The sequence below is a fragment of the Charadrius vociferus genome, unplaced genomic scaffold (genome assembly GCF_000708025.1).
Source record: "Charadrius vociferus isolate BGI_N301 unplaced genomic scaffold, ASM70802v2 scaffold163, whole genome shotgun sequence".
Taxonomy (NCBI): domain Eukaryota; kingdom Metazoa; phylum Chordata; class Aves; order Charadriiformes; family Charadriidae; genus Charadrius; species Charadrius vociferus.
Window position 1 is genome coordinate 18,349,981 of NW_009648332.1, and position 14,062 is coordinate 18,364,042.

The 14,062-nt window shown below is 36.7% G+C and overlaps 1 protein-coding gene across 1 annotated transcript in view; it reads right to left on the reverse strand.

The window, feature by feature from the left end:
• Positions 1-352: 352 nt before the first annotated feature.
• COL11A1 (collagen, type XI, alpha 1) overlaps positions 353-14,062 on the reverse strand; it is a 160,814-nt gene continuing 147,104 nt past the window's right edge. The window contains 10 exon segments of the mRNA XM_009884779.1: positions 353-1,292; positions 3,000-3,233; positions 3,878-3,946; positions 4,761-4,873; positions 7,023-7,272; positions 8,092-8,145; positions 8,255-8,290; positions 8,380-8,433; positions 9,176-9,283; positions 10,192-10,245. Coding sequence (XP_009883081.1) covers positions 1,146-1,292; positions 3,000-3,233; positions 3,878-3,946; positions 4,761-4,873; positions 7,023-7,272; positions 8,092-8,145; positions 8,255-8,290; positions 8,380-8,433; positions 9,176-9,283; positions 10,192-10,245 — 1,119 coding nt within the window. The 3' untranslated portion in view covers positions 353-1,145.

Here is a 14,062-nt window from a genome sequence, read left to right on the forward strand (position 1 = left end):
TCACATGACCTAGACATATTGCATCCCTGGCCTTCAGGTGAAATAACAGGAAAAAATAATTCATATTAATGGGATGGGCAAATATTGTATAGGACCATTCTGTGGAACTTTTTATATCCAGTTCAGGAAGCAAACATCCATCATTGCTTACATTAAAAGCGAAGTAAACACTGCAGAAATCCATAAATAACTGTTTAGAATCTAGTTTTAATATTTATGCAGACCAAATAAGCACAATGGAAACAAATTCAGATGAGATTTTTTAAAAAAGGAAAGCTATATGACTAATTTATTTCACACAGATTTTTAATAGATCTCTTACACAGAAGTTGTTTTTTTTTTCTTACATATTTTCCCCACCCAAAAATATAAACTTGCTTATTTTAGTTATATACATGTATCTTATGAAATTCTGGAGTTAGAAAAGAAAATAAAAAGTCTGAGGTATAGCACCATGGAACACAGCACCTTTGAAGGTGCTTTCATTATTGAAATTCATCATCACAGAGTGATATCAGCAGAAAAGAGTTGTTTGAGTGTGCTGCTCAAGATCTTCCAGTTTTGCCACCTTAAGTTTTGTTGGCGACTTCAAATAACAAAGCTCTTCAACAACAATATATACAAAGGGATTTTATTATTAGTCAGAAACAGAATTGGCTTCACTGGCAATTACAGCTTTATTTTTTCAGAATACATACACAGTATTGACAATGTAGTTTTGCAATTATAAAATAAGAGCCAGGTGCAATTCAGAGACACATGCAAGTTTTGGAAATGGACAGAGAAATAACAGTATAGTACTGTACATAGAATAATTACAGTTTATTAAACACTTTCTTAACACCTCTTTGTTGTAATGGAAGGAGCACCATGTCGTTCATTTTTTTACAGCACCAAAGGAATCCAAAGGGGGGTGTTCCTAAAGAGAGCCCTATGTTGTCTGTCTGTGCCACAGCATCTTTGCAAAATAAGTTTAAGTCATGTGATTCTGGCCCTACAAGGGCAACAATTACTTTCTAGATAAGACATACATACACAGCAAGACATATTTTCTATGCCATTCTTACTCAAAACTTGCATGTGGCATGAAGTGGGTTGGTAGCACCAAAGTGCAACATTTTTGTTGATTTGATTTTGTCTTAAGCTTAACCAAGGAAGCAGACAGGACCGACCTCAAATCCAAACTTCTGGTTCTGATCACCAAAGTCATTGATCATCACATCAACTATAGGAACTTGGTCTATTTTGGGTGTATTGATTTCGATCACCGTCTTTGCATAGCCCTTTCTTGACTGTTAAAAAAAGAAGCAAGAAAAAGCAAACATGGTTATATATCAAAGCAGCAAGCACGTGGTCTAAATCTTCACAGGTTATCTCTGAAGTGTAGATTTTATAAATTATTGCCCCCTCATGCACCATATGTTACAAACTTGAAATTTTATGTTCTCATAGGATTTTATTTTACAACTGTGATATGGAGTTGTTTTTATTTTAGAAAGCGATTGGCCCATAGCTTTTTGACTTACTCAGATAGGCCAACAAATGAAAAAATATCTAAGACATTTAATGTTTCTTAGAGAATTCTGAGTTCGCATTTATACTATTTAATAAATAATAATGATATTCTCATAGCTGTTGCATGTCTTCCTTGTGAAGAAATCACTAATTAGTTCTGAAAGACAGAAGATCCACTTCTTAGAAGAAAGACGCTAACTGTCTCACAAAATATTATAGCAGCTGTTTGGACATGAAACAAAGTAGTAGTCTGAGAGGACTGCCAACTGATGCACTTAGAAACCAGGTTTGAAGGCACACCCTTACTTCCTAACAAAGGCTCTCTACCTCCTCTAAACATCATCCAGCCAAGTCATCATGTTAGTTATCAGGACTGCACTTTGTTCAGAAGGTCTCTTATATCTTGCTGAGACCCGTTTCAGCTATGCCAGCGTTGGAGTTTACATGAGCATCCAGGTTGGCAGATCTGAGTGACGGAGTTCCACCCTAAATCACTTCCAGCTCTCTCTGGAGCTCTACACTCACCCACTGTGGATAACAAAAGCAAAATAAATATACAGGACATACAGAAGGGCTGACATGAAGCAGTTATGTATTACAATCTCATTACTGTGGGCAGGAGACTCTGCATCTACCTGCACTGCATCTTTATCTCAGAGCCAGGTATCTGTCCTGGCTCTTTCAGGTCTCTGATTCTCTATCACTGACTTCTCAGGAACTGTTTTCATAATGCTCTCACATCAAAACCCAAAATAATTAATGAGGCTTCAACTGTCACTTGCTCCTTTGATGTCTGTTTCAAAGTGTTCAGTACAAACCATTCTACTCCTGAAAAGAGGTAACAGTTGCTATGCCTACAAAGACCCTGCTGCAGAGGTGGCCAGAGAGCTGATGCATGTTTGGACAGCTCCAGGGATATGAGCCAAGCTAAGAGAGGATTCTGAAAGTAACAATCCGGAAACTTTGCCTGGCTTTGGCTACCAAAAAATGAGAAAAGGAAATACAAAGTCACGTGTCAATTAACTCACTACATTTGGGTACATACGTATGGCTTAGTTCATACATGTATTTATTGTATTCACTAAATACTCCATCTGCATATGCCTTGATTTTGAGTATAAATAGATTCTGCTGATGGGTTTACCTCCCCTGATGATGCTTTTTTTGCTTCTGTTCTTCTCCTGTGCTGTGCTCATACTAGCAGTCTAGTTGCAACACATTGGTGCTGACAGCCTGTGTCCATGCTAGGTTTGTTCTATTTCTGTTGCTTGGCTTATGGTTTGGTTTCTTTTTTTTTTGTACATAGATGAAAATTAAGTAAGGGAGTAGTGTACTGTAGTTAAAAATCTACTAAACGGCAGTCTATTAAATTAAAGTGTTTAGAAAGCTTTTCTCAGAAGAAAGCTGTGAATAAGTGAATTTGTTTTGTTTTTACTTTAATGGACAGGTTGGTTTTGTAAAGACTCTTCTGAAGCTCTACTTACTGCACAGCCGTCGTGAAGGGCTTTGATGTAAGGATTGTTGTCATAAGACATTTCTTCATCATTCGATCCTAAGAACCTTAGCGCTTTGTCATAGCTGTCAGATGATGCATCATGCCAAGCTACAGACTGATGACAGTTGTAAGTGAAATTTTGTCTGGCAGAGGCACTCAGTAGTTTAAGGAATGTCATTTGGACCATATTAATGGAATTGCCTTCAACATCCAAATAGGAAAGCTGGAAAATATAAGAAGTTACATGAATATTTATCTATTTCCTTTGTTAAAACGCAAAACAAAATTATTGTTGACAGAAGAACCACATAACTGTCCTTCATAAAAAAATCAACCAACACATAACATTTTATGGAGCTCTATAGTTCAGTAAAGCTATGACTCAGTAAATAGACTTCCATGTTGTTGCAATATATTTAGGATGAAGACCTACATATTTCTAATCGGAAAGGCTGAGAATTACTCCTACCATATAGTGTAAAACAGCAGAATCTCTCTGGGAATCTGTTTTTAGTTAATTATAAAGTTATGTCAGCCTGCAGTCTCATCTGCGCATACTCAGTATATTTCCAGTTACCTAGAATGGGGCAGGGGATCTGTGCTCCTGCTGCTTTACTAAGGTTTAGTGGTGACGTGTAGTCTGCCCGAAGCCAGATCCTCACCAGGTGTGCAGGTGACCATTGGGATCATTGTGGGACAATACAAAGGGCTTCTGCTGTCGAGTGGCAAGAGGTATATAGCTGCTTTAATATTTAGGGCAAAAAGGCTGGGACTGAAAAATCTTTTCATTATCTAAATATTTATCTCTTGATACCAGTAACATGTTCTTGATTTGTGAATAACTGTTATGTTGCAGTGACAACTTACAAGTTTGCCTCGCTTAAATTCACTAAACCAAGATCCTGGGTTCTCCTTTGGCCATGATGAAATTCTAACCTGTGTCATAAAACAGCAGAGATAGAAGTATTTAAAACATATGTTAACAGACATGAAGGTTTTACATTACCTGCAACAAATTTCACATCAGAGAGTAAATAATGGTTCTCCTTTCTGAGATCTCAGTCTCTTTAAAGCTCCAAAATAGAATGATTTTCTTGTATAGAATGCCTTCAAATTAGTGACTTTAAATGGAATCCAAGGTGATAGCTTATAAAGAGAGCTAGTTCTATTTAAGGGAGACTGTTGTCATCTGTTAAGATACAGGTAAACTGCTGGTATAAGTTGTTCCTGTGAAGAGTGTCCACATTAGAGTTTTCATTGGTGTTGATGCTGATAGATCTCATTTAGGCAAGCTTTTGGAAAGCCTTCCTCTACACCATATAGAGGTTATAAGTGATCATAAAGGTAATTTATAACAATGAGTGAGGACACTGTTAATACATCATGTTTTACATCTACTTTGCAGAGGTATAAATGAATAGATATAAAGGAACCCACAAGTAAGAGTTTAGCTTTTAGGTGTCAAACGCTAGATTATGCACTTTGACTGGCTGCACAGCTATGTTGCATTTTGAAATGCAGTGAAAGGTTAGCAAGCAGGTGCATAGGTTTCTTATCTAAGCAGAAGAGTGAAAATGCTGTTTGTTAACTCTGTGTACCATTTTACCACTTCATTCAGACTTATGAAAATTTCAATGTAATCAGAAAGATATATGAAAATTTGACAATGTAATTATTCTGTTTAGTTCAACATTGCAACAGCATAGCAGGATATGTCAACAGCCAACTGAAAACACAGATTGGTACTTACTCCTTCAGATTTCTTATCTGGGTAGATGCAAGTTTCCCCACCTGCTGTGAAATTGCAGTACACTTTGAAGGAGTCTCCAGAACAGCCCTGGTTAGGATCAATCCAATATTCCCCTAAAACAAATGAGAAAATATTTGCCTTATATAGTAGAAATGGTATTTAGAAGATCCAGGTTTTACTGCTACCTAATGGTCCTCCAAAGTTTGTAGCAAAGTTATTTCATCTGAATGATGAGAAAGCAACCCTTTCTTTTCTGCCTTGTGATTTGTTGCTGCTGTTGTTGTTTGTGAATGGTAGCACCAGGATCAAAGTACATTTTTATCTGCGTCCTTTTGGTTTTGTATGATTTTACTTCAAATCATGACTCTATTGCAGGATACTGCTGAGGTTTTGGAGGAACTGCGGAGACCTCAGTCTAGAGGAGGAGGGCAGTATGTGTGAAGCAGAAATAAGCTATGGCTTAGGTCAGAGAGCAAAATCTGGAGTCATCTGCATACCTAGCTACATAAAATGATGGTCACACAGGGCTTGGTAAGGTTGTAGCTGGCACAAGTACCTAAAGCTTCCATTGAGAGAGATACACCTCAAGTAAAGATGTTTTTTACTATGGGCTTATGAAGCTGCAACACTAGTGAAACTTCAGGATGCTTTAGTTGATAAAAACATCTTAACTAATGCTTGATTAGGTGACATAGCGGGAAAGAGTTAAAACTTGCATGAGGCTTCCTATAGTTTCAGCAGTCCTCCCAGACTGGCATGATTGAGAATTCAGGCCCTACAATGCTAGAGTGAATAAAGGCTGGGATGAGAGCACACTGCAGTCAATCCAAGGTCTGTTAAAAATCAATGCTTTTTAAAGTCTACCATTCTAATCATAATGATGATTTCTGTGATGTGGGTCCTTATCTCCAGCTAGTTTCAGAGCAGGACAGCAAATGATTTTCTGACACGACTGTTCTAATCCAGTTTCAAGGAAATAGTAGAGGTTTCAAAGAGGCATGACAAATCCTTTCACCAGTTCTGTCTTCTGAATACAGGGCATAGACAAAGCATTATGGTATTTTAAAATTCTATTGATTCAGGCTGTATTTATTGAAAACAGTCTTTCCTACCTGTAAGTCTTGTTCCTGGAGAATTCTGTATTTTAATGAATGCATTTACTTTGATTTTAACAAAATAAGATTACTTTGATATGAAGAAAGCTTGAAATAATAAGCAAATACTGGTAAATGAAGGTTAATGTGTTCTATAAAAAACATTCATTATTATGGAGGTACTGAATTGTAAAATATGTACTTTTCATATAGCACATATACTGCTTAACTGCTCCTCAAGGCAACCATCTGCTTTTATCTATCTAGAGTGAAACCAATAAAATATTATTACACTGTCAAAATCTATTTTTCCTCCCATTTAAAACCAGAAAAATATTGCTTTGAACTGGGAAAAATATCCATTGCAATTGAAAAAAATATGAAAGGATGAAAACTCTATGAAGGTTGGCTTTGATTTAAACCTTTCCAGAGGGGTAAACTCAATTAGGAAAAAAAAAAAAAAAGAAAACCGCAAAGAATAATTAAATCAAGATAGTTCTTCAGAACATAGTGTCTTGTTCATACTACTCTGCATTTTATTAAGCTAGTACTTAGCAGCATTAAACAGTATCAGAGAAACTTGCATGTCTATTTCCTGAATGATATAGAACAAACAGTGGTCATGCAGTAGAACAAATTGTTGTTTCTAAGGGTAAAAGAACAGTAAATTTTTTGAGTCATAATCAATAATAAATTGCATATAATCCAATGCTATTTTTTATTATTATGCTAAGCGAAAGTGTACAGCTACTAAAATAATTCTTGTTTCTTTTAAAAGAAGCTGTTAGCTATCCCAGCATGCTGACATTTGTGATTTTACTTTCCATTGATCTAAATAGCAGCAATCTTTCATCCCTCTTCTGTTTGGATAGTTCTGGAAATGCAAGGCCCACCTTTCAAAACAATAACTGTTTTTTATTTAGCACTTTAAAAAATCTTAAATCTAAAACCAAATCAGGTTATGTGTTTAAGGAATTTTGGCTTTTACCAAGACAACACCTCTTACTTTCATTTTATAAATTTTTATACCTGCAAAAATAGATTTAACAAGACTGTATTTATTGAGGAACTATATTAACCATCTACCAATAATTAATTATTCTGCCAAAGTATCTTAGCAGATCATAACTTCAGCCTTGTTTGCCTTTGTCATGCAATATTAACATACCATCTGGGAAGTCTGGGTGGCAGAGTTGCAAGTCTTTGCAAGTTCGGGCTGGATTATTCTGAGTACCCATTGGATACTTCATATGCTCAATGTCTTGCTTCAGTGAATTCAGTGAACCAAAGATCTCTTCCATGCCATCGGAATAATCCAGAATATTATCACCAGCATCAGATAACATGTAATCAGGAGATCTTCTTGTCTTTTTGGGTGACTGGATTGGCAGTGGTTGAATTACCTCACCCGGAGGACCCTGAGTGGAAAACATATCTGGTTACCTTTTCTGTTTGTTTTTCAGCTGCATAAATACACAGAGGAAGACCACAGAATGTGGCTTGGAGATGCTTTAAATAGATTTTCTTCAAATTCTTTAGTTCTTTTTTTCACTTACTTCCTTCATATTTATGCCTATGTGCTTTGATTTACTTGCAGAAAAAGATGATTGTAGAAGGCTAAACCACTGTTGTGCTCTAAACTCTTCCCACTACATTGCTGTTTGGGGAAGAGTGTGCTGCCCTCACATAAGTGTGAGGAACGGACTTGCAATTGTCTCTTTATCCCTGGCAATTCCCTCAAGCAAAGGCATAGTCTGTGACAAATGAAAACTATGGATATTTCCTCTGATAAAACTTCAAAAATTCCACTTGGGGTCTATAAAACAGTATTTCATTTCAAGAAATTGAAACACTACATTCAGATTCGGACTGTTTTCATTTTAGATTGTTGTGATACAAAAAAAGAAATAGTAGAAACAGAGGAGTATTAACAGGGGGAAGCCAAAATAATTCAATTTCCTGTGCTTCAATATAACACATTAAATAATTATTGTGAGGTGTTTTTTTTTTTCTTGTGTGTGCGAGGTTTTGTGTGGGGTTTTTTTTTGGTTGTAGTTTTTTTTTTTTTTTAAGTTTCTAATCTAATGGATCTGTGTTTCCTGAAAAAATGAATTTTCAAACAACCATTAATATTTTCCTTATCTGCAAGTTCACAAATGGTGTTTTCCACCCTTGTCAAAACAGGGTCGTCATGTCAGTGTAATGTGCGTGCGTGTCAAATGGAAGTTCTTACTTACTGGGGGACCAGGTGGACCAGGTAACCCACTGTCACCCTTTTGACCAGCAGGACCCTATAAAGCAATGAAAAAAATGCAGTGTTGACCATGCTACACAATGTTAAAAAATAACATGCACAAAAATTAAGTAAAAGAGCAAAAAATATGGAGGAGAATTACTCACACTGGATCCTTTGGAACCTTTTGGACCTTGGGGACCCTATGGGGAAGAACATATAACTATAGTCAGAGTATATTCCATGCAACACTGGAGTGTTTTGAACAGGAGGACTGGATGAAATTACTTACAGGTAAACCAGGAGGACCAGGGGGTCCGAGTGGACCAGCAGGACCAGAAATTCCCTGAGAAAGAATAAGAGAAAAAGTACAGAATTTAAGTATTCTACATACTGGACTGGGTTAAAAAAATGCGTATCTATGAAAAAGGTAGTCCTACCAAGCATCCACCCATGACAAGTTCTGATTTAGGCCATTTGCTAGGGTCCAGAATAGTTTGTAAGTTTGAAATATTATCTGACAGTTTGAGTTGCTTGTAGTTGTTCTTACGCTGCAGTACTTATAGTCACAGCTGTGTTCCCCTTCAGATTGGCTTGGAAACCTCAATTTTTACCTAGTGCCTTAAAACACGGCTTAATAATTAGGAGAAAGAAAGCTACTTTGGGTAATGCAGTTAATAAACATGATGAGATTGGTGCTGCTAGTTTTATCTCATCCCTAACTTAGATGTATGTGTTTCCTTCATCTTCTGAAACATGCTGTGATCTCATTTTAAGCTGTTTAATTTCACTGTGTTTGTACAATGCCTAGGAAAGTTTTAACCTCTAGCAGAAGGATCCCTGGAAGTGTTCAAGGCCAGGTTGGATGGGGCTTGGAGCAACCTGGGCTGGTGGGAGGTGTCCCTGCCCATGGCAGGGGGTTGGACTAGATGACCTTTAAAGGTCCCTTCCCACCCAAACGATTCTGTGATTCTGTGATCTGGGTAGTAAATGTTTATAACAACTTTTTGTCTTTTGAAAGAAGGACTGGAATATGTACTCTTTGGTTGCACGGAACTTGAATGAAAACACAAGTATGTTTTACTCACTGCATCACCCTTGGCTCCAGGAGATCCCTGTGGGCCAGGAAGACCCCTATCACCCTTTTCACCCTGTTCTCCTGGAGGTCCAATCAGACCAATCAAACCGGGATGTCCCTAAACAACGTAGAAGAAAATATAGTTAAAACTCAATATATATATATATATAAAGGAAGCGTGCTTTGCAGACACACAAATTAGAGCTTTCAAATGTCATCACTCTTGCTAGTCAACAATCAACCTGAAAACAAATTACTCTGAAAGCATATCCGTTGTTGTCAGTTGGCCTTTAGACTTGGAGATTATTTGCAAGCTGGGACTGCTTATGCAGTGAAAGGTATCTAAGTGCAACGCAGTCCTTACTGAAACTGATACAGAAATAACAATACCTGTGGGTACAAATTTCATACCAGGTTTCACATTTAGATGCTATTAAGCATATTATAGAGTTGCACGTTTTTTCCCACATGTAATATAGGTGTATAAACAGCTGATCAAGCACATAACCCCCCCCTGGAATTCACAAGATATAATTGTATTCATATCCCTTTCTCTATACAGTTTTTCTCTGATACACAATCAATCAATAAATTGTTGGGACTCCATTAGGAAATGCTATCCCAGATGTCTCAATCCATTATTTCAAAATAAAGTATTATAGCTGTTAAATATTTACATTTTGTTGTTTTAAAATAAAAATCTCGAATACTTTTTATTTCTACTTACTTTGGTTTTGTAAAACTAACGGTGGTCTTTACATCAATGTCTTTGAGATTTTCATTGCAAGGAAGAATCATATGGTCCATACATTACCACACAGACAGTAATCTTTTTCTTCCTATATATCTCCAGGATATCAGATGTGGCTTAAAACTTCACGATTACTATTACGGCTATGGGAAGCTGACTGGTAGACACAGTCTTGCTTTCTGATACAAAAACCCTAGTGTTTCTTTCTGCTAATTTTATACAGACTTTTAGACTTGATCAAAATTACAAAGGCACAAACAGTGAATAAAGTATACCTTCTCTCCTTTGGAACCCGGATCTCCTTTCAGGCCAGGCAAGCCAGGTGGACCCTAAAAAAATCAAGGGAAGTAACATTAAATAAGTTTTAACAAACTGCACAGATCATAATTTCTTGAAATATTATTAAAGGCAGTGTAAGTCAAAGTACAGAGTCATTCAGTGGTTAACAGTTGTAATTGATGGCATGTGATTTGGGGCCCAAGATAAAGTTGAGAAGTGTGTTTAAAAGGCAATGATGCTACTGTATCATTTAAATTACTTTATAATTAGTGCTGTAAGATTATAAATCAGTGAAGCAAAGGGTCAACTAAACTCTTAAAGCATCCAGTGAAGCAAGTGATATTTAAAAAAATATTCAAATAATTTTTTGTTGATTAGCCTAATTGTGCTTGTGGTTACATTACATGCTTTCAATTATTACTTCCACCTTAATTGCTGTACCTTATTTTAGTTGCTTATTTTAATGCTTTCTTTCATAAGACAGTGGAAAGCATCCTCTTAATTTGTTTTCTCCCAGTTTGCTACAGCTCAGTAACATTTTTGCAGAATATAAATCAGGTTGCTTATAGTAACTGCTCCTCAATATTGTTTTGTTGGAGAACTACCTCCTATTTTGTTTCAGCACTCGGGGTGTTGTCTTGGGATTATGGTTTCCTTGACTTGCCACCTGACATTCCTGTATGACCATGAATAATGCATTTAAATCTATATTTTCTAAATATTCAAGTCTTTTCTTCTCAACATTGCAGGCTTACTTAATGTGATCTAGGTGTAGCTAGCTCCACTGACATGTACAAGCTTTTGGTCCTTTGTCACTTTTGTAAATGTGATTAGTTACACAAATTACTTAGATTTTGCCATACCAGTCTGGCCAACCCTAAATGCATTTAGGAACTGCCTTAGTCTGTTTGGGCCTCCACTCCTCATTTGTTGGCTAGTGATAAGACCCCTTCCTTACAGAGGTGTTAAACTGATACCTTTTTAGGTGCTTACATGGCTCTACTTATATAGGCAGCTTACAATTTTTATTTTGTATTTACAAGCCATCCTTTCTGCAGCAGAGTAAAGACGTATATTACTTTATGAAACTGAGTAAGAAATGCTCTTTATTAAGTTTTAACTGTAGTTGTCCTTAAAGATTACTCCATGCAGCTAGACTTCTGTAAACAGAAATATTCTAGGGCAGGAGACAGAGCTGTGAACAACCAACATAGAGCCAACAGAACCATTCTACAAGCCCTTCCATATTTTTGGGGTGAGTGTGGGGATGGGACAACCCAAAAGACTCATTTTTTTCAGGCGGTTCCAATGTAAGTTGATGCTTAGAGAATCTATTGGAAAACTCCACTGCAGTCTTGCTACCTGGGAAACTACTATGAAGGGTAAACATATTCGCATGGATCGGTCTTACTTTCTTCACAATCCCTTGCAAAAACCACTGAATAATCTTGTTATAACTTGACATAAGCTTCTTTTCCCTGACACTGCTTTTTTTATCTTTACTGGGGTCATAAGAGCAATCCATAAAAGATAATATTTTTGACTACTGTTAAAATAGAACTGGATAGATGGCACAGAAAAAGATTATATATGAAGCTTGTTAAAATCTCCTTGATTTGTTTTTTTTCTCCAGCTTTTTATTTTTAATTATTGTAATCCTTGTTTATAATTTTTTTGAGGGATTTGAGAAATCTTCTGAGGTTCAGAACAATGGCAGTTCTGGTTTTGTGTAATTTGTACAGAATGAGGTGAAAAATTGAGGCCATGCAGTGCATATGCAAGCACAGAATTGGCATTCATTTCTCAGAGGCTATTAATCTCACACTCAACATGTATGCATTAGGCGTAGAGCTGCTAGACTAAGTCAGTATCTCATCACTACTAGTCTCCTGCTGGCAGTAGACATCTGTGAAGTTATGATATGGGTAGCAGTAATAAGTGACCTTTTCAACCTGGCACAGATTCAAAAGTGCCATAACACTTCATGTACAAAATATTATTCAGTGCGTATCCTTTCCATCTCTACTTCAGGATATCATTAGATGCAAAGGCCTAGGCAAATACATAATTCATGAATGAAAAGTGAAATTTTTAAGCTTTTGGAATACAGAATCAGACATTTTCACCTGCAGTGTGTTGTGCTCTACTGCAAATCTGCTTTCATATTCTCCTGATAGCAATCTGCCGCGGAGGGAGGGGAAGGAGGGAGACTTAGCCTCAGTAACTTTTACATATAAACTTTACTTCCTTAAAATCCAAAATAAAGTTTAAGTTGCAGCAACGCATCTAAACAAAGTTCTTGTTGAGCTGACAGGAAGCCTGTGCATTTGGGAGTATATGGTTCATTAACATACTCAGCTTCAGATTTGAAGTGGAAGAGATCTTTTGATGATGTATTTGGAGGCTTCTGGTGACTGACATGTGAGAAAGGGATGCTTATTATTGCGGAATAATTGTTCACTGGCTTTTAGATTTTGGCACAGAACTGTAACTGAGGAGATCAGTTTTCAGTTCCCTGATTTGTCCTATGCGCATTTTATTTGTAAATTGGGCACATCATTTAAAAACTACAGTGGTGGTCCCATCATAAACTCTTTGGGGAGAAGAGGCTTAGCACAGGCGAGTCCTTTTCCTTGCAGCTTCTCATTCATTGTTCCCAACCTCCGACTTACAAACAATATGTTATCCATGAGACGTTAGACAAAATTAGAATGTTAAAATGAAGGGCAACAAAGAGCTATAATGTAAAGTTTCCTCAGCACATTGTTTGCTCATTATGTTTTCTAAGGGACAGAGAAAAATGAAATTATATGTAGGTGCCATTGTAATGCCATCTATAATTATGTACATAGAAGTGATCGATAGATACACCTATGCACTAAATCACAGTTCATTGGGAAAAAAAAATATCTTTCTTGTGTGCGGGGCATAAAAATATATGTTCTGAAACTCTTTCTTATAGGTTAAGAAGTTGTGTGTTTGGAACTTTTTTGGAAATGTAGATAGTTACCCAAATACTTTCACCCATGAAAGTGTTCCAGTCAAAGAAAGAAAAGGCAATTGTTCCTGTTCACATATGCACATAAACGTGAAAGACTGTTTTAGGGTAGAAGTCTTAATTTATGCAGCATTTCAGTTTAAAATCCCCATTTTTACCACTTTCATTTTTATATACTGGAAAAGTGTGATATGGAAATTTTATAGCTGATGTTCAGACCCTGAGTTCTCACTGGGGAGGCACGAATGCTCTTTGGAAAGATTTTGAGTTCATGTATATAGCTTAAGTGCAAAAACTTTCAATATTAAGGCTACCCAAGGACCTATATCCTTTGTATCCTCTAAATCTATATAGGAAAAGGAACAGAGGATTTCGTTCACACTTCCTACTTGTGGCCTTCCTTTTTCCCTTTAAGATCCACATCAGTTCTGAAGTAGAGGACAACCCCTTATTGCCCTATTCTCCTAAAGTAATCTGGTTGCATGTGTTGGCATACTTATCTTCTGGCCAAAATAACAGAGTGGATTTTATGTAGGATGTGGTAACACTGCTTGCAAACTGTAAAACGCCTTGAAAGTGTAACACTTGTTTATTTTTTTCCCACCAAACTATAATAGCCCATGTTTTGTTTTGAAGCTTTTTATTCCCAGCACATCACTCAGCTGTGATAATAGGGGTGAACTCTACTTCAGTGAGTTTGGAGAGCAAGGGATATGAGATCTTTCCACTAAATTGGATCACCTTTGCTTGACATGTGAAGAATTAACCTGCTGGCCATACAGTTTAGATTTGAATTTCTGCACGTAATGCTGACTATTGTCAATATTGTGCAATTTGTGTTTACAGTGTTGTTTTTTCAGCATGTTAGA